This window comes from Gadus macrocephalus, chromosome 9, assembly GCF_031168955.1.
Source record: "Gadus macrocephalus chromosome 9, ASM3116895v1".
Taxonomy (NCBI): domain Eukaryota; kingdom Metazoa; phylum Chordata; class Actinopteri; order Gadiformes; family Gadidae; genus Gadus; species Gadus macrocephalus.
Window position 1 is genome coordinate 14,537,337 of NC_082390.1, and position 24,571 is coordinate 14,561,907.

General features: G+C 44.2%; 1 protein-coding gene across 1 annotated transcript; it reads left to right on the forward strand.

Annotated features, from left to right (window-relative positions):
* The first annotated feature begins 661 nt into the window (after positions 1 to 661).
* Positions 662 to 23,823, forward strand: LOC132464542 (transcriptional enhancer factor TEF-1-like). Its single transcript, XM_060060980.1, has 12 exons — positions 662 to 903; positions 8,863 to 9,343; positions 13,634 to 13,698; positions 14,099 to 14,161; positions 14,780 to 14,911; positions 15,118 to 15,167; positions 15,953 to 16,014; positions 17,424 to 17,551; positions 18,031 to 18,207; positions 19,794 to 19,934; positions 20,139 to 20,291; positions 20,430 to 23,823. The coding sequence occupies exons 2-12, from the start codon at positions 9,139 to 9,141 to the stop codon at positions 20,541 to 20,543; spliced, it is 1,290 nt and encodes a 429-aa protein (XP_059916963.1). The 5' UTR covers positions 662 to 903; positions 8,863 to 9,138; the 3' UTR covers positions 20,544 to 23,823.
* The last annotated feature ends 748 nt before the right edge of the window (positions 23,824 to 24,571 follow it).

Genomic DNA, 24,571 nt, shown 5'->3' on the forward strand with positions numbered 1-24,571 from the left:
AGGTGTGGAATTCTTGTGTGCTGGATGGCCTGGCTGTGGTGTCATGTTGCAGTAGCCAGTTCAGGTTGTGACCCAGCCATATCTGTGTTTGTTTTATATCATGGCCCCTCCCTCTGGGGAGATGACAGTCTGCCAATGCCTAAGGGGTTGAAACCTAAGACAGGGTAGAGCTTAGTAGTAAACAACAACTCCTTTATGCGCTGCCCACTGAATTCAAACACAAAAGGACTTCATGGTCAGGGTGCTGATTTTGATGACACTACAATTTTCTTTTACAAATAAGAAGGCCTACATTTTTGTAGTTATGATTAACTACTTACATGTACACTTTGCTATTAACATATTCGTTTTGATATTGTGAATTTCCTCACATAGTCAAAGTATTTGTACTAGTTGTGAAGTCAAATGGCAGCTGTAATTTCTTAAATGAAAACTATATTTCTGAATAAATGTTTTTTTCATTATCTTAAGCATGGCGTCTTTCTTGTCCGCATTAGGGTCCTATGACCATTCTTTCTCTGAATTGAGTTGAGGCTCACCACTGTTCTTTTGTTAAATGCAGCCCATACAGTCTGTCCCCTTTCCACCTACCCCCTGGCCCCCACCCTCTCTTCTCTTCTCTTCCACCCATCCTCCCATCTCACTACATTCAGAGTGACGCCACTATTACCCCGCCCCGCTAACTCAATCTTTGCGTTCATTTCATTCCTGTTCCCATTCCTGCTCTCATTCCGCGCATATTTCGCATCCCTGAAGATACGAAGCCACTTTACACATCCGGACCGCCCGATCTAGCAAAAACAAAACCTGTAGGAGTTAGCCAAGATCCTCCTGATGCTGTATCAACATTAATTCGCGGAGAAAGAGGGTGACATATATTATTAAGGAGACGTTTGAATTAAGGTAAGTTCCCAAGGAGTTCATGAGCCCGTAGGCTACAGTCAACACTTCCCCGGATAATTCACTAACGTTGAATCTATTTCGGACGGAAATGTTGACCCGAATAGAAACCGAAAAATATCTTAGGCTATATATTCACTTCATTGAAAGAAAAACATTATTGATATTTACTGGAGGTACTGTTCACCAGCTTGTTGGCTACTAGTCGGGCACGGAGCTTTTAAGCGACTGATTTGGGAATGATGTCGACTAGGCACATCACCTATCTCTTCCCCCAAAAACATCCGACCCGTTTTGCAAATTTTGAAGTATTTTATCCTATCGCGTTCGACATTACGTTATATATATACCTAGAACGTATGTATGTTAACTGTATGCGTTTGAAATCCATTATTGTGTTGTCGCTAGCCAATTGAAAGGTGCTGTACGCAGCTGAAAGGCGGCTAAACAAAGCTCCAAGTGAATGGAGGACTTGTTGCATCGGCGGGTTTCCATACAGCAGGGCTGGCGCTCTCTAGGCCACAGGAAACCGCTCCACCAAGTTGCCTTTTCACACCATATTACACCGCCACACCGTGTTGATAGTGTTTATAGGAGGTACTCATGGCAGCTTATTTGAGTACGCAAAACTTATCGAAATATACATCTGGCCCCATTGAGATTCTGTAATTCCTGAATGGTTAATTTAAATGTAAATAATAAAAAAATCCAACGTACAAACTGATTTTATTTTATAGTACAACCATAGTAAAACAAAAAAGTATTTTATATTCGTTTTTGTAGCAGAAATTTTAAAACGATTTGGATATAACCCCCTTTTAAATACTTTGCTTTGTCAACGTTCTGTCTTTGGTCGTTTCATGATGAATAATTGACAATGATGTAGGCCTGCTACACATATGCCAGCAGCCTACTTAGTTTTTTGTACAAAACATTTTATAGAACATTGAGTAGTACAAATAGGTTGTATTAATGCCGTTGAAGGGAAAGCTTTCCTTTTTGTTCAGTGCATCATTAAAAGTAATTAAAATTCTAGAGATAATGAAACGTTGGGCAGAATAAGAATTATGTATTCTCTTTGCTTTTATGATTATTGTCCCCCATTCTTCAACACACACACGCACACACACGCACACACACACACACACACACACACACACACACACACACACACACACACACACACACACACACACACACACACACACACACACACACACACATGCACACCTTTCTATTCTAACTATCAGCCTGGATAAATCATGCGTGTAGCTCTATGTGCTTTAGGCCTGTACACCTGTGCACTGAGTTTTCCCGGTCAGATTCTTAATTGTTTTAACAGTGTCCAGAAAGTGTGCAAAGCTTTTGTCTGTTTTCCCCGCCCTCATCCCTCTCCCTCCACTTCATTGACATCTGTTTTGAGTGCTCCATGCACCTGTAGAGAGAGTGTGTGTGTGTGTGTGTGTGTGTGTGTGTGTGTGTGTGTGTGTGTGTGTGTGTGTGTGTGTGTGTGTGTGTGTGTGTGTGTGTGTGTGTGTGTGTGTGTGTGTGTGTGTGTTTAAAAAGGAGGAGGGGGCAGAATGTAAACCAAGGCATTTGTTCTAGGCCTTCCCAGTGCAGACTGACTAATGACCATTTGGTGTGTATGTGTGTGAGTGTGAGTGTGAGTGTGAGTGTGTGTGTGTGTGTGTGTGTGTATCTGTGTCTGTGTCTGTGTGTACGTGTTTGCCTCTCGCTGTCCAGAGCAGGCAGGCCCATTGTTATGGCAGCAACAGGCGTCGCTCGGTAGTCCAAGACACACCATATGGCTTGTGTGTGCTTTCGTCTTTGCCTGTGTGTGTGTGTGTGTGTGTGTGTGTGTGTGTGTGTGTGTGTGTGTGTGTGTGTGTGTGTGTGTGTGTGTGTGTGTGTGTGTGTGTGTGTGTGTTGTGTGTGCGCATTCATGTTCATGCTGTTGCAATATGCTGGAGCCTCGGACGGATGTTTGCTTCTTTCCCTTCTGTTTTTTTACACAGTATCATCTGTTACCTTGTTTCTATGGAGCACGGCAGAAATTCTACACAGCTTATACAATTTTGTATTAGCTATTGCTGAGGCCTGATGTGAAGAAGTTTATTTAAAAAAGATATATCATTGTATGAAGCACATTTGTATGATATCAGTAAAAAGAGGTAGAGTATGAACAGGTGATGGGAGGTTAACATCACATGCTGCTGGTTTTGATCGACAATGGCACACTAAAAATGCACTATTTCACTCTCTTTTCAGTGTCACTAGTTTTGACTTCTAACGTGGTATTGTATAATTGATCATGTTTGAATGTGAAACCAAACCCATGACTCAGTCGTTCCTTGTGTTGACACGTGCCACCCCCTCCCCAAATGCACACGCTCATCGTTTCGGTAAAGCGGCAAATTCCCCCTGATTAACCACAAGCGTGTTAAAGAAAGGAGGGAAAGGGACGCGTGGTTGACAAAAGTCAAAGTCCTCTGCTGTGATTGTAGTCCAAGCTTTTTAAGAAAATAATATGATCTTTTGAGGGCTTGAATAACATTTTCGATGAAAGTACACAAGCTGGCTAGGATGTATGCCCTCTGATGGACTTGATTTGTCCACAAGGTGCAGTACCTGAATTAACCGGTGTGATTCAGACAAAGCATATCACTTAAAATGAATATAAACAAAATAGATATTAAAGACAAACAGAGCTTTTCTGCTGTATAGTTTGACCAGAACAGCTGAGGAAGAAATAAGAACTGTTCCAAGACATCTGTGTACGCATTTGTAACGGGTGGAGAAGGATTCAGGACTGCCCTCCAGCAGATACAGCACTTAGACCTCAAAGAAAGATGCACATTTTGCAAAACACCCAAGTATGCAGACAATTTTAATTTTGCTTGCCTAGTAGCCCCCCCATCGTTTGCGCAGTCGCCGGAATCAGAGTGGGGTGTATCCTGGTCCTTAGAAAGACCGTTGTATGGCTGTGGAGGGGGTATGGGTGGGGTATTGTGGGGCCGGTGGGGGGGGTGACATGGGGTACTGGGCTTGGGTGGGAGGGGGGTGGGGGGGGGGGTTGTTTGGGGAACAAGGGAACAATAGGGGGCCTCCAGGGTTGGGGGGTGAGAGTGGACATGGTGGGGGATGGGGGTTACTAGGGTAGAGGGGAGGGGAGGGAGCTGGCTGCAGGGGCAGTGGAGCCTGTGCTGGCTTGCCTGCCTGTATTCTCGGTCTGTTGGGCCAATGGAACTGATTTCCTGCTTTTAGGCAGACAGACAGACAGACAGACAGACAGGCAGTTGAATCAAGGGGTGGAAATATAGTAAATTATATATAAGCAGAGAGAGTGTTCACCAATTATTTTTGGTGAAGTCAAACTACCTTTTTGTTAAGCTTGATAGTCTAGGATATTTTGTTGAAATGTATATTTATAATCTTTTTAAATGTTTTTACCCCTTATGATATTATAGTAATAATACACACTTGTTATATGTAACCAAATTTCCCCATTAGTGTATTAGTCAATTTAATTGAACTTGGTATCACTTGTTTGGTATCACTCATTTATGAACACATGAAGTTGGGCGGGGCCAGCAGATGGCTCCTTCACCACTCAGGGTTTGTATGGGATTTCCTGGCCATGACAAGAAGGGACCAGGAAGTCGTCAAACCACTTCTGTACAGCTTCCTTGCATTGAGACCAAAGTGAATAGAAAGATAACAGTTGGTTTACACACACATCTAGCTATTCTCTAACGGGACGACATAGGTAGCAATTGAATGCTTCATGTTATAACCTAAGAAACAACACAGTCGGACAGCGGGTGTCGGCTTCTATCAGTGTTAGATCAAAGCAACATGTTTATTGATTTCTAGAGTGACTCATGCACACACGCACGAGTACACAAGCACCGTACAGACACATACATAGGCACACACCAAACACACACGCGTACAATACAGACACATGCATAGGCACACACCAATCACACACACACGTACAATACAGACACATAGGCACACAGCAATCACACACACACACCGTACACAACCAAGCTCTCTAACACACACACACACACACACACACACACACACACACACGTTTGTCTACAAGCTGTTTTTTTCTTATGTTATATAGAATTTTAATGATTTCTCTGAAGGATGGAAATGTGTGGAAAATTCGACTTTGAGACTCATGCTAGATTAGTCATGAGGACGTGACTGAGGTTTCCCACTGTGTTCCCGGTAGTGTGGTCTGTATAACATTTATTTCCTTGCCAGATGTGAGTGAGACGAGTCTGTCGTATTCTTCTTTTTTTCAAACATCCTTGTGCAGTTGGCATTACATACCTTAATCTATGTGTATTGCTAGGAAAAATACCCTCATCAACGAAGAATGTGTGTCGGACTCAGCATTAATTGAACGAACATTCTAATAAGCATTTCCACAGCATCTATTTCTGCATCTGGGAGCTCCCAAGTTTACTGTGTGTGTGTGTGTGTGTGTGTGTGTGTGTGTGTGTGTGTGTGTGTGTGTGTGTGTGTGTGTGCGCGCGTGTGTGTACGTGCACAAATGGTAATGTATTTAAATGTATAAGAGTACGACACAACCTCTGTTTGCGTCTGTGTGTGTGTTTTATGAAGTTCTGTATGCGTTAAAATTGAGATCAGTCAGTTGTCCCATGTGACGTATCATATATATTGGTCTTTATCAATCATTGTCATGATGGAGTGAAACCTCCCAATGGAGAAAATTCTCAAGTTGCAGAAACAATGAATGAGTGAATGCAAAAAGCCAGCAAATGGGTCAAGCCTTGCTGATAGCAATTTAATTAGTGGAGCACAATCTTTCTAGATTTTAATATGCTTTCATCAGAGCTTTGTTTGCAAGCATTAGATAAACACAACTACAGGCACGCCAAGATTATGAGTGAAGGATTAACTATTAGGGATTTTCATACATATATAATACAACACAAACACAAACTAATCCCATTTAGTATCTTTAACCAGCCAATCAGTAAATACACAAAACACTTTTTATCTGGATGCATCACAAGAGGCCTCAGAAATGTATGTCAAATGCCTGAAAGGTTTTACAGTTCTTATTTGCACTCTATTCATTAAAAATCAATACAAAAGATGAATTGTTAGATGCTCAACAATTTGTCGCTAATTTGTATCTAATGTTTTGGGACGGACATCAGCTAAACCTTTTAGAATCACAAGTATTACCAGTTTTTAAATGGGAATACCATTTTTGACCGACTTGATTGATTAAACTGATTGTGTTACTGTTTAATTATGTCATATAGTTGGGTTATTATGCCTGGTTTAAAATGACTTTTTATACTCCTCTAGTTTTTAAATCTGTCATGATTGAACAAAAGGGCAAAATAAAAATGGTCCTGCATAGTAAAAAAAGGCTGTATCCCCATATTTACATTAGTACAGGAGGGAAAGACATCCAAAAGCAAATTTTTCGCATTGGACTCATTTGCCTTTTTATCATTTGTGCTTTTGTTTCACTCTATTATTGTAATGTTTTTTTTATTAAGTGCATGGATCTAGAAATGTTTGTGGTTGTATTTGGACTGTTTGGGAACGGATCGTAGCATGGCAAAACAGGGTAAAGTGGAACAATGTTTGTTTTGAGGATTATAGAGACAATCCTCTTGTTCAAAACCGTGTGTGTGTTTGTGTGCTGGAAGAGGTTGAAACAGATGCTGTGAAGTGGTCCAAATAAAAGAACGACAGAAAGGCTTGCGATAATACTGTCGACTTGTCAAACCAACAAAATCCCTGGGTGACCCAACACACACACACACACACACACACACACACACACACACACACACACACACACACACACACACACACACACACACGCAATATGCCTCTGGTGACCCAAGCACACGTGTGTATCATTACATTTCATCAAAACCCATTGGCATGGGTTTTGATGGCATGGGTCACACACACCACACACACACACACACACACACATATACGCACGCACACTCTCACACACACAGGCACACACTCACATTGGTGCGCACACACACGCACACACACACACACACACACACACACACACACACACAGAATATGGAAGGCAATGGAGGTTGAAGGTGACACCCGAGTGGACAAGATTGAACACGGCTGTAGTGTAGCTGAGATCCAACACAGCTGTAGGAGTGTGGCAGAGAGCCTGTAGCCTGTTCTCCTGCAGCCCCCCGCAGGAGAACACTGCCAGGCCTGGTGGTCCTGGCTGGAGTGGCCCCGGATCTGAGGAGGGAGGGAAGATTACCATAAGAGAGGGAGCGAGTGTAATCAGGGTATGAAGGGAGTAGCCACGCAGGCCATAGATCTCTGTCTCTTGCTCTCCAGCTCTCTCTGTCTCTTGCTCTCCAGCTCTCTCCGTCTCTTGCTCTCCAGCTCTCTCTGTCTCTTGCTCTCCAGCTCTCTCCGTCTCTTGCTCTCCAGCTCTCTCCGTCTCTTGCTCTCCAGCTCTCTCTGTCTCTTGCTCTCCAGCTCTCTCTGTCTCTTGCTCTTGCTCTCTCCGTCTCTTGCTCTCCAGCTCTCTCCGTCTCTTGCTCTCCAGCTCTCTCCGTCTCTTGCCCTCCAGCTCTCTCTGTCTCTTGCTCTTGCTCTCTCCGTCTCTTGCTCTCCAGCTCTCTCTGTCTCTTGCTCTCCAGCTCTCTCTGTCTCTTGCTCTTGCTCTCTCCGTCTCTTGCTCTCCAGCTCTCTCTGTCTCTTGCTCTTTCTCTCTGTCTGTCTTTTAGTTGGGCTCGCAGTTTTGTGTTTAGCTGCGTCAGAGAATTGCCTCAACTCTTCTTAACAAAATGTGTCCTGTTAGAAATAGATTTTTAGAAGGACTACATCAGGATTGTTGGGAGCATTGCATCGCCTTCATTGTTTCCTGTTATAAAAAATTAATCAACGTTTCCTTTAGGGTGGGTTTACTTTTTAATTTTCATTGAAACACAACATCCATTTATGGACAAAACGGTTCTTTGGATTAGTTTTAGGGATTCTAACATATTCCCTTCCTAATGGCCTAGACAAACACACAGTGGAGGAAACACATGCTGCCGGTGTGTTGCAGTTAGGCCCATGGGATGAATGAATCCTTGTTTGTTTAAAAAAGCCTCTGAAGGGAATGTGGGGGGGGGGGTTAGCAAAGAACAAGAGCGACGAATGCAAAACCATACAATACAATCTCTGGGGATTCAGCTGTGAGTCCAAGCCCAGTGCATTTTCTTATATAGTAAAAATGAATCCCTTGATGAACCGCTGCTTACCGTTTATATGTCAGCTGCGTTTCTCACCTGTATACTAATTCCACACCACTTCAGGATGCTACAGTCTATGTTCAGGTCAAGGCATTGGTATAAGTTTGATCTTAACACAACTGGACAGTGGGGGAAATACGTGTCAAGGCATTTGCTCAAATGTAATTACATTTGTATTCAGAGACATGTGAGTACATTGCCAGTGTACTGTAAATACATTTGGGACTCCATTCCAGGAAAAGTCCATTAGTCCCATGATCATCCTTGGTCCTACATCACCATAAACCTAACTCTACACACATACACAGGTTCTCCACAACACATACACATAATTGCATTAATCCCACATAGACCCCTGTCTCCAATTAATTAAAAAGATGAGAGGACCATAGTGAGATGTCATTTCAGTATGCCTTACGCTTGCCAAAATCAATGAGTAGACCAGAGATAGTCGCCTTGAATTTTGAACACAAGGACCTTGACAACATTGCGCGACTGTGTGCACTGATATTTCCATGTCGAGCGGCATGTGAAACATAATCATGATTGGTCGCTGGAGGCTGACGTTGCTAAGAGGCCTCGGCTCCCAGGGATCTGGCGCTGCTTGATTAGGTCCGTCTCATGTCAATGTAATCAAAGTATTCCCTTTTTTTTTCTCTGTTTCTCTTAGGTTTGCATTTCGCTCTGACCAGAGGGGGGAAACATTGGCTCACATCAATCAGAAGTCCATTGGCCAGCGATCACTGGTTATTGTTTGCCCCCAAAAGTTGTGTGCCCTAGCGTACCATTTTTTTTTGCTTTGTCGGACACTAAGAATAACCAGCATAACAAAACAGCCTCTGTCCCCGGCCTTCACCCGCCCCAGTCCGCAGCACCGACGCCGTTTGGCATCGCCAGTGCGTTTGGGCAGCGGTAGACATTGGCCGGGTTTTGTAAGGCAGCGACCATGGACCGCGGCAGCTGGAGTGGCAGCGAGAGTCCCGGGGAGGACATGGACGGCCTCAGCGACTCCGGGGGAGACAAGACCATGGACGGGGACCCCGAGGGGGTCTGGAGCCCAGACATCGAGCAGAGCTTCCAGGAGGCCCTGGCCATCTACCCCCCCTGTGGAAGGAGGAAGATTATACTGTCTGACGAGGGGAAGATGTATGGTGAGTACTGCGGTGACATTGCTCTGCTGCTTCTTTATCTGTTTACCCACCCCCCCACTGTTATGGCTCGGGCGGGGGGGGTCTTCTGTTTTTCTATGGTTCTGTTTGATCCCTGTCTCCAACTGTTATTTTCAGTTGGAAACCAGGAAGATTAGATTATACCTTTGTGTTGTAATCCGTGTGCCGCATTCTGTGTTTATTGGGAGCAATACCCTTTTCTATGTCTTTTTATATTTGATTCTTATTTATTGAGTCCCTAAAAGTGGTGAAAAGTGTAGCATCCATACATAGCACCCGTGTTTGTTTACCAACCCGTCACCAAGGAAGGACGGGTTGGTAGCCTCACAGGCAGCCCGTGTCAGAGACACAGGGAGCTAATGGAGCTTTGCTAGGAACATCAGAGACAGGGAGAGACAGAGATAGTTTTTTTTGTTTGAGAACAAGTGTGTGTGTGTGTGTGTGTGTGTGTGTGTGTGTGTGTGTGTGTGTGTGTGTGTGTGTGTGTGTGTGTGTGTGTGTGTGTGTGTGTGTGTGTGTGTGTGTGTGTGTGTGTGTTTAGTGTGAACTATTAGAGAGGGGAACAGATGGTCCTCTGGCTGCCACCAGCTGCGCCCCCCTCCATCACCCCCCCCCCCCCTCCCCTCTTTCTTTCTCTTGCTCTTTCTCTCTGGGAAACTACTTTACTCCTCTTTAGCCAACTGTGAAGTATGAGTTCTTCTGACTACCAGACTTTTTTGGACAGTTGGGCCATTTCAACCTGCTAGTGAACATCATGTTTTTGGTCTTTTTATTTAGTCATCGATTTGTCAATCCTAACTCTGGTCCTCTCTAACCGTGAGTCAGAATAGAAACAATTGCTCACATGAAATCTTTGCAATGTGTTCGCCTGGGAGATGTTGACATCTTGTCGTGGGAAAGGGGTTAAGGCAAGGGGTTTGAGAGCTCCCCTTCACATGTATTCCAGTTTGAGTTAATAAATCGACAGAGCGTTAATTGACCGGGAAATCAGTACAACAAGCAGTATTGACATGCAACCACTGTGAGAATAACTGTGAGAAAGTCTTCCTAACCTGACGGCTCACACTTGTACACCGCTGTCATTCGTGGCATTTGCGATGTCATTAACTGCTGCAGAAGCATCCTTCCTTCTTCAGAGCATCCAGAGCTCCTGTGGGGATCATGTCTCACGGACTAGCCGTGCACTAAACCTCCATGCACGCGTCACTCCACTTGCCTGTACACTCAGTCCTGCATGTCGTGGCATTATGCATTTTAACCATGCCTTTGATATTTTTTTTCCCCTTTAAAAATCCAATGCATGTTTGCGGATTCACTCAGGATGTACCCCCCCCCCCCCCCGCCCCTCTTTTCAAAAAAAAAAATGTGTGTGGGTTAGAGCGCACACACATTTGTAGGCTTTCATGTTCTCCTTTCCCGTTACACCAACACACACTGGAAGTGTGGCTGACTGCCTGAGCTGGCGGCCTCCTGGTAGGGGGGGGGGGGGGGGGGGATTCTCTTGTTTCAACCAAATGTCAAGTGACTTAAAATTCAGCGGAGAGGGGTTGAAGATGCGGTAGAGGCAGAGACATTAAAAGAATAAAGAATTCTTGCAGGTTTTCCTTTAATATCGCGCTCTCCATCATTTTGGTGGATCATTTATATGGTGGAATTGGTTGGTCAAAACAAGAGCGATGAAGGTATTCAAAATAAATTTATGTTTTCAGATGTTTATCCAATATTGGTTATTTTTATTTGCAGTTCGGGTCAATCTATTAGAGATGGCAAAAAATGCTGTGATATATAAATACAAATGTTCATGAAATCTTTATCTTTCTATAAATGAATTAGTTCCATTAACCAAGAACTGTTTCTGGTAGCGTTCACCCACACAAAACAGTACATTGCAATACTTAAGACTTTACAGATATCCATGCTACATTTATCAAGCCTGGTTAAATACGCTTGCTCAATGTGATACATGACTTCAATTTGACAGATTTGTGGTTTTACTGTTAGAACCTAACACAAAACCAGTATCTTGTACTACAGAGACGACTGGCGAATAATTGTGACTGGAGCTAGGCAAGCAGTCAGAAAGAGCCCAAAATAGCATGAAAGATCATTGACCAATAATGGTAGCGATGGCTTGTCCAGCATCTTTGTGCGCCAATTTCGAAAGGTTCTGACAGCCGGCTTGTGCACACTGGGGGCTTTTGAAGCCCAATTTGTTTTGCCGCCAAACTGCCAACCTCGGTCTTGTTGACCAAGGCCTGAGTCTTGAATCCTGCTAAATCGTGGCACCATCACTCGATGGATGACGTTGAAGGTGTAATTCTCCTCACTCAGACCAAACAAATCTCCAGGGTTCAGGAGTCCTTCAGAACCTCACGCACAGGCAGAAACAGGCTATTTACAACCCCTTTAACGCTCTCTGGCTCCATCTCATGTTTTACTGCTGATTCTAATTCGATTTTTCACCAGTTTGCAAGACTGCCTGTCCAGTGTTTTGAGAAGAAGCCACATTTTGTATTTTTAGAGAATTTCAACCGTTTTAGTTTTCTTGATACTTTGGAGGGATTCATGGTTCGACTTCGGCCATGATGCCTTTCTTTGGGCGGGTGGTGTGTAAAGAGGAGGGGGTGAACTGGGGGAGTCTAGGCCTGCCCAGTACCGTCAGGGGGGAGCCTTCTGGGGGGGGGGGGGGGGGGGGGGTTAGAACGTCAGAGAATGAGTAAGGAGGAATCGTGGGTTAGAGAAAGAGATGTTTATTGGAAAGTTGGTAAGGTTTTTAGCAGATGGGTGTGTGTGTGAGTGTGTGCATGCAGGGGCTTGTGTGTTAGAGTGCGTGCACGCCGCAGGGTTAGTGAAGGATGATAATTTACCGTTAAGCCTCCTAGAAAGCCCAGCTGGCCCCTCTGGAGTCAGATGTCACCCTCCGCAGCCAGGAGTGTGTGTGTGTGTGTGTGTGTGTGTGTGTGTGTGTGTGTGTGTGTGTGTGTGTGTGTGTGTGTGTGTGTGTGTGTGTGTGTGTGTGTGTGTGTGTGTGTGTGTGTGTGTGTGTGTGTGTGTGTGTGTGTGTAGGGGTGCGTGTGTGTGAGTGTGTGTGTGTGTGTGTAGGGGTGCGTGTGTGTGAGTGTGTGTGTGTGTGTGTGTGTGTAGGCGTGTGTGTGTGCATGTGTAGGGGTAAGTGTGTTTGTGCAAATGTGTGTTGGTTGTGGGTGTTTGTCCCTTGCTGCATTTGACTGCTAGAAGGAAAACACCTGCAATAGAGCTGTAGATTTGTATCATTCTAAGCTCCCTATCTCGCTCAGATTGAATTGGTCAAACACACACACAGAAAGACACACACACACATGCACACATACACACACACACACACACACACACACACACATAGAACGCACACACACACACACACACACACACACAAGCACCATCTGGTAGTTAGTTAAGGCTATTGTTGCGAGTCTTTTGGGTAGTGTGTGGAGGTTTTGGCTTTGTGCTGATCTTGACCATCGCGGGGCCAGCTGGCCTGACTTCCATACTCTGCCTACATTAAGAGCAGGAGAGCAGGGGAGCCAAGTCACCAAGAACAATCTGTTGGGGAGCTGAAATAATGTTGGACTAATGGGGAGTGGAAATAATGTTAGACTAAAATCACTTAAACAGTTGGCTAATTACACACACAAATTACACACACACTTACCCGTACACAGTTCTTATTGCAGCGATGTAATGCGCTGCTTAAAGGTCCTCAATCTTCACACACCCTTTATTTTTTATTCTCTCTCTCTCTCTCTCTCTCTCTCTCTCTCTCTCTCTCTCTCTCTCTCTCTCTCTCTCTCTCTCTCTCTCTCTCTCTCTCTTTCTCTCTTTCTCTCTCTCTCTCTCTCTCGCTCTCTCGGTAATCTACTAGCCAGGTCATGCTGATTTTGCTGTGCTCTCCATTGAATAGGGTGAATTTTGTGTGTGTGTGTATGTGAGCGGGTGTACAGCTGGCCTGCTGGTTCCTTTTAATCAGAGGGACAGCTCGTCTACATGAATGCCTGTATTGTTGAATCATGTGTATGCAGGACCATTGTGTGAGCGTGTTTATGTGTGTGTGTGTGTGTGTGTGTGTGTGCACATGCAGGCATGTATTCAGGACTATTGGTAATTATAATTATACTATGAATGTGCATGTCTGGAGGTTATGGTGCCTATAGCAGCTCCTCTGCCCGTCCCTGGCTGTGTGTGGATGTGTTTCATTACGGTGTGTTAAGTATTTTTTGTCTCTTTTTGCTTCAGGTCGTAATGAACTCATAGCAAGATATATCAAACTCAGAACAGGCAAGACGCGGACCCGAAAGCAGGTGACTCAATGGATGCTTTAATGTTCTTATGTACTATGTAGCCTCAAAAGGATTGATTATAATATATAGTATGCTATGTATACAATAATGTAATAATATCTAATTAGTGATTAGATAGAATGTGATTCTTCAAAAATCTGATTCTTAACACTAATTGGTAAGCTTTAAATTAATTAAATTAATATCAGACAAAACCTTTTGGCTGTAGAACAATTCACCTAGGGGGTTTGGATCAACATGGGACAGGAAGACAAATAAACCACTAAAGCCCTTATACTGCTTATGACCCTTTAGCAAGGCAGGCGGCCTTTGAAATTGCCATAGCAACCTAGTGTTTGTTCCGTCCTGCTTGCTCTTTGTTTCTCCTAATTACTCCTCTCCTTTCTGTGGTCTTCCCCAGGTGTCCAGCCACATCCAGGTCCTCGCTCGCAGGAAATCCAGGGAGTTTCACTCCAAGCTAAAGGTAAGAGGACCCTTACCTGATTATGTCCACTAAATGAAATAATTGCTTTATCACCTGTCACTCACTTATTAATGTTTAAAGCTAGAGTAGACCATTTATTATCATTTTAAAATCTCTATACTTCCCGAGGGCAGTCAATAAATAAAATACTAAAAGCAGTTATAAACCCATCCAAAATCATGTAATTTGACCCAAATGAACTGATTGGATGGCTACCTGTGTGCTTACCCACAGCTACCTGCTAGCACTCTGCCCCAGTACTCATTGTGCATGACTGGAGTCTCCCGTAAGGCAGCCCTGGTTCTAAAGCTAGTGTGCTGGTCACATGTTTAGGGGGAGGGGCTTTGGAGGGAGGCCTGAAGGGAGCGGCGATATTTTTTCGGTTGGGTACTTTTAAAATCAAGCTTACTCTGGCTCGTTTCTCCAAACTGCCCACCCTAGCATTCAGCAAAACAACAAAATACACATGCATTTCTGAACCTATAGCTCTCAATGTTTAATGTTTGTGTTTTATATCATTACATTTTCACTCGATTGACTCAAGGAATAGTGGTTTCCTGGTGGCAGCACATGGTGTGTATGAATCCCTGTACTAATGCGGTTAACGTGTCGTCCCAGGACCACAGTGCTAAAGAGAAGGCTCTGCAGAGCATCTCCGCCATGTCCTCGGCCCAGATCGTCTCGGCCACAGCCATACACAGCAAACTGCTGCCCGGCATCGTCAGGGCCAGCTTCCCTAGCAACGCACAGGTGAGAGACGCACACACACGCACGCACGCCGCACGCCGCACGCACTCACGCACATCCACCTCACTAGATGTTTCAAAAATAAAAATTCCAATAAGGTGAGTCGAAATAAACAGAAGCGATATTAGGCTATTTCTATGAGTACCCAAGGTATATTGTTATTATAAGGTATATAATCTGATGATGTACTCTGTGTTCTTTTTTTACAGCTTTGGCAGGGCATGATTCCTGGAGGCCAGTCCAGCTCTACCACTGAAGAGTAGGTCACACACTGTTTACTCCTTCCTACTCTAGATTCACCAAAATTGAACGTTAACTTAACATTACTTTTGATGCGATTGGGAAGGGCCCGAAGTCCATAGTGAAATGATTCAAATATTTTGCGGTCAAATGAATGTAGAAATGTAGATAAAGGTAAAATGAAACCTTCCCGGTGACACCTGTATGATTCCAATAACAGTGGCCACGTGGTGCCAGTAAATTGGGCTATTGCATCGTTATATTATCTTTAGTATGATATAGTGTGGGAAGGTTTGGACCTCCTGGATCTCCCACTGTCATTGCTGTCAGAAAGCGGGCTTTCAAATAGTATGAAATAGTGCTGTTGCACCCATTTAGGTCATCATGTGGCCCAGTAACAATGTCCATCAAATATTTATTTCTCTTTTTCTTCCCTTCTCTATTTCTCTTCCTCTCTCTCTCTCTCTCTCTCTCTCTCTCTCTCTCTCTCTCTCTCTCTCTCTCTCTCTCTCTCTCTCTCTCTCTCTCTCTCTCTCTCTCTCTCTCTCTCTCTCTCTCTCTCTCTCTCTCTCTCTCTCTCTCTCTCTCTCTCTCTCTCTCTCTCTCTCTCTCTCTCTCTCTCTCTCTCTCTCTCTCTCTCTCTCTCTCTCTCTCTCTCTCTCTCTCTCTCTCTCTCTCTCTCTCTCTCTCTCTCTCTCTCTCTCTCTCTCTCTCTCTCTCTCTCTCTCTCTCTCTCTCTCTCTCCCTCTCCTTCTCCCCCGCTCTATGTCTCCTCCTACCTGGCCTCCTCTTTATCTCTGTCAGCGTTAAGCCGTACTCTCAGCAAGCCTACCCGGTGCAGACAGCAGGGACCACCACCATCTCAGGTAAGAGAGGCGCACACCGCGGCACCATGACCTTTTATTTACCTCGCCGCATAGCCAGTCCCGGCTCCCTCTCATTTCCCCTCCCGCTCACAGCGGGGGCGCATTGCAACACCTGAATACGGCCCCCCCGGGTGGTCCCAGGGCCCCCCCAGGGGACTCGCGGGCACTGCAACTTCTTCTTCTTTTTTATTTTTTTCCTCGTTGGGAGGTCACACAGTGGAAGAAGTGTTCTTGACGGGTGACATTCAATGCGGATGACATTCTGTATATCCGCTACGGTGGTGCATATGCACTATTTGGGTTCAGCGGGAACTTTAATGTTCTTCGTATATCAGAATGTTTATTTAAATGATGACTATGGAGAATCACATTGTTATTTTAAACGGCAAATGGTTTTCAAAGCATTTGCCTTATGGCTTATTTTCAAGTGTAGTGGGCGATTTAAAGCAAGATAAATGTTCGAGGGGATTGGCTTATTTGGATCAGGCCGAAGTGGCCAGACGCTATCCAGCTGTGCTAGTCCAACAGGCTAGCACCATTTATATGAATGGGAGCAGAAACGTCGATATCATTGGTTGAATCGTTACGCTGGGCAGTGTGGACGTGTTGATTTGCCTTTATATCTCTGTAGAGGAAGTTGCATTGATTAGAATTGGATTTAAAAATCTTTCTTGGAATTGTTTTTGGCCTAGCTGACTGAGAAGGGAATAACATCACTTGAAATGAGAAAAGGAAGGGGGAAAGTGAGGCTGTCTTTAAATACAGCTCAGCATTCTGCATGTTCACAAGGAGACAATGGCAGTTCTTACTGTAAAGCTGCAACGACAGAATATGTGATTAAATAACATTACATTAGGCTCCATTAGATTGCATTAGAAGACACTCTATTGTCCCCATGGGGAAGTTGGCAGCAGAAGAGAAACAGGTTATTCAAACTATACAGTGGAGGAAAACAGCGTGTTGTTTTACACCAGATAACTGGATGTGTTAGAGTTATCACTAGAGATAGTATTATGATTAATCTGATTACTGTAACCACCTTGTAAAGAAGCAAACTTTCTTGGATAGTGGAAACAAGGTATTTTTCTTGTTTTTGAAAATGACAGTTGTCTGGTAAGGATTGTGGGACAACCTCTGTGACCGAGATTTATCACCAACTCGTCACTTTTACCATTGCACTTCGTTCGTTTGCAACTACGAAAACAAAATATATCTATCGGAATCATGCTTGACGTGCATTCTGGGCGAGTTTGAGACAGTGAGATTTCTGATCTGACCTCACAGCTTGTGTAAGGTTCAGCTGGAGGATGCTATGCAGCCGCCCTTCGACGGGCCAAGACGAGTTGCGTAATGTGTTTGTGCGTAATTCGGCCGTTTGTGAAGCGAGGTCCTTCTCTGGTGCTATGCAGGCTACGAGCCCACGGGGGCCGCCCAGACCCACCGGGAGCCCGCCTGGCAGGGCCGCTCCATCGGCACCACCAAGCTGCGGCTGGTGGAGATCTCCTCCTTCCTGGAGACGCAGAGGGAGCAGGAGGCGGTGAGGAATGCGCACGCATACATGCATGCACGCACGCATACACAGACACGCGCACGCACGCATACACAGACACGCGCACAAACGCACGCATACACGCACGCACGCATACACAGACACACGCATAGATAAATTCTAACCTCAAATACACACACACACACACACACACACACACAAATACACACACGCATGCATGCACGTTACCTCAAACACACACACACACAAACACACACTCAACCTCAAACCAAAAAATGAAGGCTGATTTTGATAGAGAATCACAAACCTTCCACCACTGTTTGAGTACTGTTGATTACAATTATTATCATGTATTGCATGCATACAACAAATCGTACTTACTTATACAATTTTATAAGCATTATACATTTAGGTATCCCGCATTGGTGGGAGGGTTTTGTTCCGTGTTAAACACACACAGACACATGCACAATTCGTAACACAATGTACATCCCTGATCTTTGCAGCCGTACAACAAGCACCTGTTTGTGCACATCGGCCAGACCAGCCCCCGGTACAGCGACCCCATGCTGGAGTACGTGGACATCAGGCAGATCTACGACAAGTTCCCCGAGAAGAAGGGGGGCCTGAAGGAGCTCTTCGCCAAGGGGCCGCAGGAAGCCTTCTACCTCATCAAGTTCTGGGTGAGCACGCACACACACACACACACACACACACACACACACACACACACACACACACACACACACACAAGAAACACACATACACAAACGCACATACACACACACACACACACACTGGTTCCCCAGCTCCACTGCAGGGTGTGTCGTGTGGGGGGAGGGGGGTGCTTGGGTGGAGTGTGTTGTTTGAAGGCACATAGGTAATGGAGGGGGTTGGCGTAGTTGGCCCCTCCCTCCTGAGTTTGTATGTGTGTGTGTGTGTATGTGTGTGTGTGTGTGTGTAGGAGTGTGTGTGTGTGTGTGTGTGTGTGTGTGTGTGTGTGTGTGTGTGTGTGTGTGTGTGTGTGTGTGTGTGTGTGTGTTAGAGGGTGGTGGGTTGATGACAGCAGTGGCACAGGCTTTGTTTGAACACCTGCTCTCCTCCTGACTCAGGTGAGAGTGAGGGAGAGGGTGGAAAGTCTCTTTCTGTTGTTCCCACTCCTCCTCCTCCTCCTCCTCCTCCTCCTCCTCCCCCCCCCTCCTCCTCCTCCTCCTCCTCCTCCTCCTCCTCCTCCCCCCCCCTCCTCCTCCTCCTCCCCCTCCTCCTCCTCCTCTGCCTCTCTCTCTCCTTATCTCCTTGGCTGTGCTTGGCTTTGTTTGTCTGCAAAGACTTTGACCATGTCAGCTACGCCAGGACATCCTCACGTCGCTCGGTGCCTTTTCATGATTTCTATGCTTCTTGCTCTCCGTCTCTTAGAATAAGCCAACCGTTGATACTTTCTTTCACCAAAATCTCTGGTGCAGACTCCACCAGGAGGCAGCACTGCCTTGAGCCCTAGAGCAGACCAATAAGGCTTAAGCATAGACCTGGGTTCATCTTTCAGTTGGTTGTTCAATAATAAATGTGCCGTTTTTTTCTAAATTCACAGGTTCCTACATGCTGTCATTGTGGGTGGGTGTGCGCGTGTGTGTGTCCTTAGGCCTGTCTGTTCTCCTCTGAGAACTCATTACACAATGCACAAATGCGTCTCCACTTTTCCCCAGCCTGTAATCAGGGTGCACCGTGTACTCGTACTGCCACCATTGAATGTTTTCCAGCCTCCAATGACGAAACACAATGCAAGAATGCTCCCGCTTGATCCACCACCTTAATCCGGCCAGTGGAGCTGGGAAGCTCACTTTGTCGGGGCACAAACTGTCCAGAAATTCAACCCGGCAGTTTTTTTCCACACAAAAAGATTGTACAAAGGCTTCCGAATTTTAAATCAAACAAATTGGTGTGTATTTGAGTGTGTGCAGCCCGACTAGGTTTAATTGAATGCACTGAATTAATCTGGTTATTAGACCAGACGTGGCCTAATGAACACATTTTCTTACATGTTACTAAATCATTATTTTTGAGCGAAAAACAAAAAGGAGAATAAAGGATTGAGTTTAGTAAATTAATTGGAAATGGTTGAGGCAAATGTGTTGTGTTCCATAACCACAATACCGTCTGCAAAGCGCCTATGGTGCACACGATCTTTTTTACACTAGCAAACGTGACTCTATTATGCGTAGTTCTCTAGTGAATCTGTATTAAATGTGCATGTTTGTCTTGGTCCTTACAGGCGGACCTGAGCTACAACGTGCAGGAGGACCCCACGGCGTTCTACGGCGTCACCAGCCAGTACGAGAGCTCCGAGAACATGACCATCACCTGCTCCACCAAGGTGTGCTCCTTCGGGAAGCAGGTCGTGGAGAAGGTTGAGGTGAGTCCAGGTCAAGATGAGTCAGACCACAGCTACCAGAACACTGTTAGGTGAAACTTTGAAAACCCTGCAGAAACAACCAGAAATAAATGTTTTCCCTGTATCATTTGATAGAACTATCATGGCATGTTTGTATGAAGAAGATTCATTCACCCTCTGAACGGATTTGTTTCGTGGGTCATTTTGATTTCTCCCTATCCCCAGACTGAGTACGCAAGATTCGAAAACGGCCGCTTCGTCTACAGGATCAACCGATCCCCGATGTGTGAATACATGATTAACTTTATACACAAACTCAAACATCTGCCCGAAAAATACATGATGAACAGTGTGCTGGAGAACTTCACTATTCTACTGGTGAGGATACCATCTATGTTTGTGTGTGTGTGTGTGTATTTAACATGCACAGCATATATATACCGTCCACATTATGAGCTGAGTGAGTCGTGTGTGTGTGGTCTCACCGTGTGTGTGCGCGTCCGTGTGGCCCTGCAGGTGGTCAGCAACAGGGACACGCAGGAGACGCTGCTGTGCATGGCGTGCGTCTTTGAGGTCTCCAACAACGAGCACGGGGCCCAGCACCACATCTACCGCCTCATCAAGGAATAACCCGCCGTCCTCGGGGACCACCTCCGCCGGGACACCCGGCTCTGAGCGGCCGACCCGGAGATGTGTGTGAGGGAACGCGCGCTTCGTTTTCAAACCACTAACATGGTCGTCGGTGACTTCTCAGACGCAAGCCGGCTGCGATTTCCCAACCGCTGCCATTCCGAAACCCAGACGACCCAGCAGTCCACCTTTGACCGCATTGACGACAGAACTCTAAGGCTGTAGTTTACCGATTACCCGAGACACGGCAGGGTGAGCCTGCCGGACGCTATGCCACTTTTTAAGAAGGTTTCCTGACGCAGGGGATCGTTGTTTGCGAAAGGGGTGCTGGTAACGCAGCCATAAATGCTCTACGATCCAGGTCTGGTTTGTGCTGATATTACTTTGTTGGCTTTTTTTTTGCGCTTCAGGGAATGTGACGTTTCAGGTTTTGTGAAGACACAAGCAACTAGCCATACGTGGCTAGTGTCGATCCCAGTGGGCTGGCCTTATCTCCGTCACAGTCGTTACTCCATCCACTGCAACTTGTCTGCTAAGGGGATGGCACTTCTGCGTAGGTAAAGACGAACAAGAAAGTCAAACATGCCCGAGGCCCTCCTCGCTCAAAGTGTATGGTGTTGTGTGTGTGTGTGTGTGTGTGTGTGTGTGTGTGTGTGTGTGTGTGTGTGTGTGTGTGTGTGTGTGTGTGTGTGTGTGTGTGTTAACTGTGCGGACACTGAAACAAGATTGAAGATCAGACCCTATGTATCATTAATGAAGAGCTGTGGTAGAGAATAACTTTATTAACAGAGCTGTGGTGACGACATTATTGTTTGTGTATGGATAGCGGTGGTGTATACTTTAAAGTTGTGAGGCACATTCTTGCACAAAAAGGATTATCCCAAAGAAATACACAACCTTTATTGTAGCTTTTGCTTACAAAAACATTCTAACAAGCAAACGTTGACAATAATATATATACAAATATATATATAAATGTGTGTATAAAACCCATCTAATTTTGTTACAAATCTATAAGAATGAATTATTCCTACTCTTAATAGCTACGCCCTGTTCTCTTTTGTTACTAGACCGAAAGCTAGTTAACTAAATATAAAAACTATCAACCCCTATTAAATGTTACATCCTATGGTCACTCCCATGGAGAAACACTGTGATACATGGCAAAAGGATACATGCTCGTTGGTATAAACTGATTGGAGAAATTCAATGCATTTCCTACACCTGCAATAATTATACAGGCTCCTTATTTAAAACAAAATTTCCCCTCATGGTTTCCCATAACATGGCACCAAAGAAAGAAACCAATATGTTAATAATTCCCAACACACTGGCAGACAGACGAAGGCTTGCGTCACATTGATTGTATCATGGCAACGTCACCCTCTACATTCCATCCTATTGTACGCCAGGTCACCATGCCAACAGCTCCCACATGTTTAGATCCTATCAATATGGACAGAGAATGTTTTAATGGTGCAGTTTATTATAATCAAGACTGTTGATATATGAAAACACTTTGCCTTTATTAAGAAAAAAAACACAAACGGAGGTTATACATACCATCAAGTGCCTTCTGTTAGGAAACGCTTTTCAGGTGTTGCTGTATGCTTTTGAAAACGCCTCAACTACAAATCAACCCTTTAGATGTTAACATAATATTCAGAAACGTTCTCAGTAAGCTTTGTTCACATGGAAATGTTTTCTTTAATGATGTTACTGGTTCCACGTCCACCGTGTCCCCATAGTTATAGTTATTGGTATATTCATACCATGTGGTTGCCATAGGGTTAAATATGTAACTCCCGCCTTAATACAATATTCCTGTGTGTATATATATGCTAATTGGATGCTCTTGCCAACCGTATAATGAAATATGTAACCTACTTGGAATATCTCAATGCAATAACAAGACCTCATGGAGCCATCCATCGTGGCTAATCCCTAGTAATTGAAGAGAACGCGCTGAGTGCATGGCACCTTTTATAGAACCACCAAGCCACAATAATATGACTTTGCCTAGATTTAAGATGTTATAAGATTGAGGAAATTCCATGGTGACATCAATTTTTTTCCGAATTCACAGTTTAATATTGCCCGAACAAACACAGTTTAACACCTTTAAACATTAACAAGACAGGCAGTCTTGTAGGCGCATAAAGCATCATTGCTTTATGTGCCTACAGATCCATATTGAGAAAATCTGCACCGGCATTCCCTCGAAGGGGAAATCAGTCCTATTTACAATGTGAAGTATTCCTCATTGTGGCAGCCTGAATGTGTAATGGCGGGCAGGTGTCAGAATTAACACTGAGCATATATTGATGTCATCCAGGAGCATGGAAGCACAGTGAACACTGGAGCTCTGCGTCATGTACCCGACGTGTGTGTATTCTGCCCTGGCTCAAATCGCTGGGCATAGATTCCTATTAATACTGTTTTGAAGCACCATGAATTGGTTGAAATACATTATGTGATATACTGTGAATGGAGAACTAGACGGGGTCTCCAACCAGACAAGTACTGCTTGTCTGGACCGTGTCGCTTTATCGACCTGTTTAAGGTAGCTCACTGCTTCAATGGAGTCTGTCTGTCTGCCATTACATTACCACTCCACATTAGATAATCACTGAATAGCGAACACTAAAACGTAACGCAATGAGCAGCTCTGCGTCGGGATATTAAGAACTATATATAAGTTGGTTACATTCTGTCTGATCAGCAGAGTCACTTGTAGAGTCTGTATGTCCACACAACATGACGGCTAATGTGCAAAAAAATGTAAGGCAAACGCGTTTGCCTGGTTTGGTTCAAGTGGATAAAGCTGTAATGTGTTGTGTGCTTTTCACAAGGAAATTAATCATTATCGTCTCTTGTTGTCAATAACGTCTCGTCCCGTTTCGTCTCGAGTGCTAGTAGGTTGTAACTTTTCAAAACCACCTATTGCCCATTATACAAATTCTATCTCTTAACTCCAATATGGCCTTGAAAGTACCTTTGCAGGATATGTTTTCTATAAATTACTTTGTATAGAGGTGACAATGTTTGTTACAGATGTTGTGTATATCTTTGATATTATAATGTTTATCCAATTTTGAGAAGAAACAGAGATGCGTTTAGGATTGGTCTCTATTGGTATTGCACAGGGTCTGATCTTTGGTTGGTGTATATGTTTTTGATTTTTCTTCTTCATGGCTAAAAGTATGATGTTAGATATTTTATAGCTTTGTAGAAACTTTGTACGCATATGCTATTCAATTTAAATAAACAGTCATCTGTACACTTGGCTCTTATATTATTTATGCAATACTTAACCATACAACAACTTATAAATACATTGATTTAATATCTAGAGCCCTCGCCCCCTACACTACCAAGGAATCAAAATTAAATTATTTAAAAAAATAATAAGAAAATATCAGGGTTAATAGGCCTTAACGCAGAACCATTTCATTTCATGAATCATCAAAATCTGGACCCAATCTCTACAGCTATACATTTCAGCATAATCGTCGAAATCATTTTTCACATAGTTGAACCTATAGAATAATAAGTATTTATCGGTATGACTATTTATGAATTGTATGGGGAAAAATACGTAAAATGCCTCATCTGCTACGGATACGAAAATTTTAAAAAGATTGTAATTTTATCGTGAACTGCCGCCACCTAGTGGACTATACCGGAAGCCTTCGCACCATTATCTCACTCAGATACTTGCTGTAGCTATAAGGTTTCAAGTCTTTAACATCATGATGTATTTGATGTGGGCCCCAAATAAGTGACCAAATCCATTAAACGCAATGCTTTTGCTAAGATTCTAAGACCTATATCTGATAAAAAGGTTCCTTTGCAGATACATTTGACCTGGAGCCAAATTCGCACAGAGCCAAATACTAAATTAGATGGTGGTTGGGGCCCTGTTCAAACCTTTCACAGTGTTATTGTATGCAAGATATGAAATTGACATGCCTTTTTTTTTTTTTACTCATATCTCATTATATATAATACATTCAGGGCAGGAAAAA

Excerpts from the sequence above, each read along its gene's own strand:
- LOC132464542 (XM_060060980.1), top strand. The coding sequence starts at position 9,139 with ATGGACCGCGGCAGCTGGAGTGGCAGCGAGAGTCCCGGGGAGGACATG. Across the intron at positions 13,699-14,098 it reads AGACGCGGACCCGAAAGCAG|GTGTCCAGCCACATCCAGGT; the intron begins GTGACTCAATGG and ends GGTCTTCCCCAG. Across the intron at positions 18,208-19,793 it reads TCTACCTCATCAAGTTCTGG|GCGGACCTGAGCTACAACGT; the intron begins GTGAGCACGCAC and ends TGGTCCTTACAG.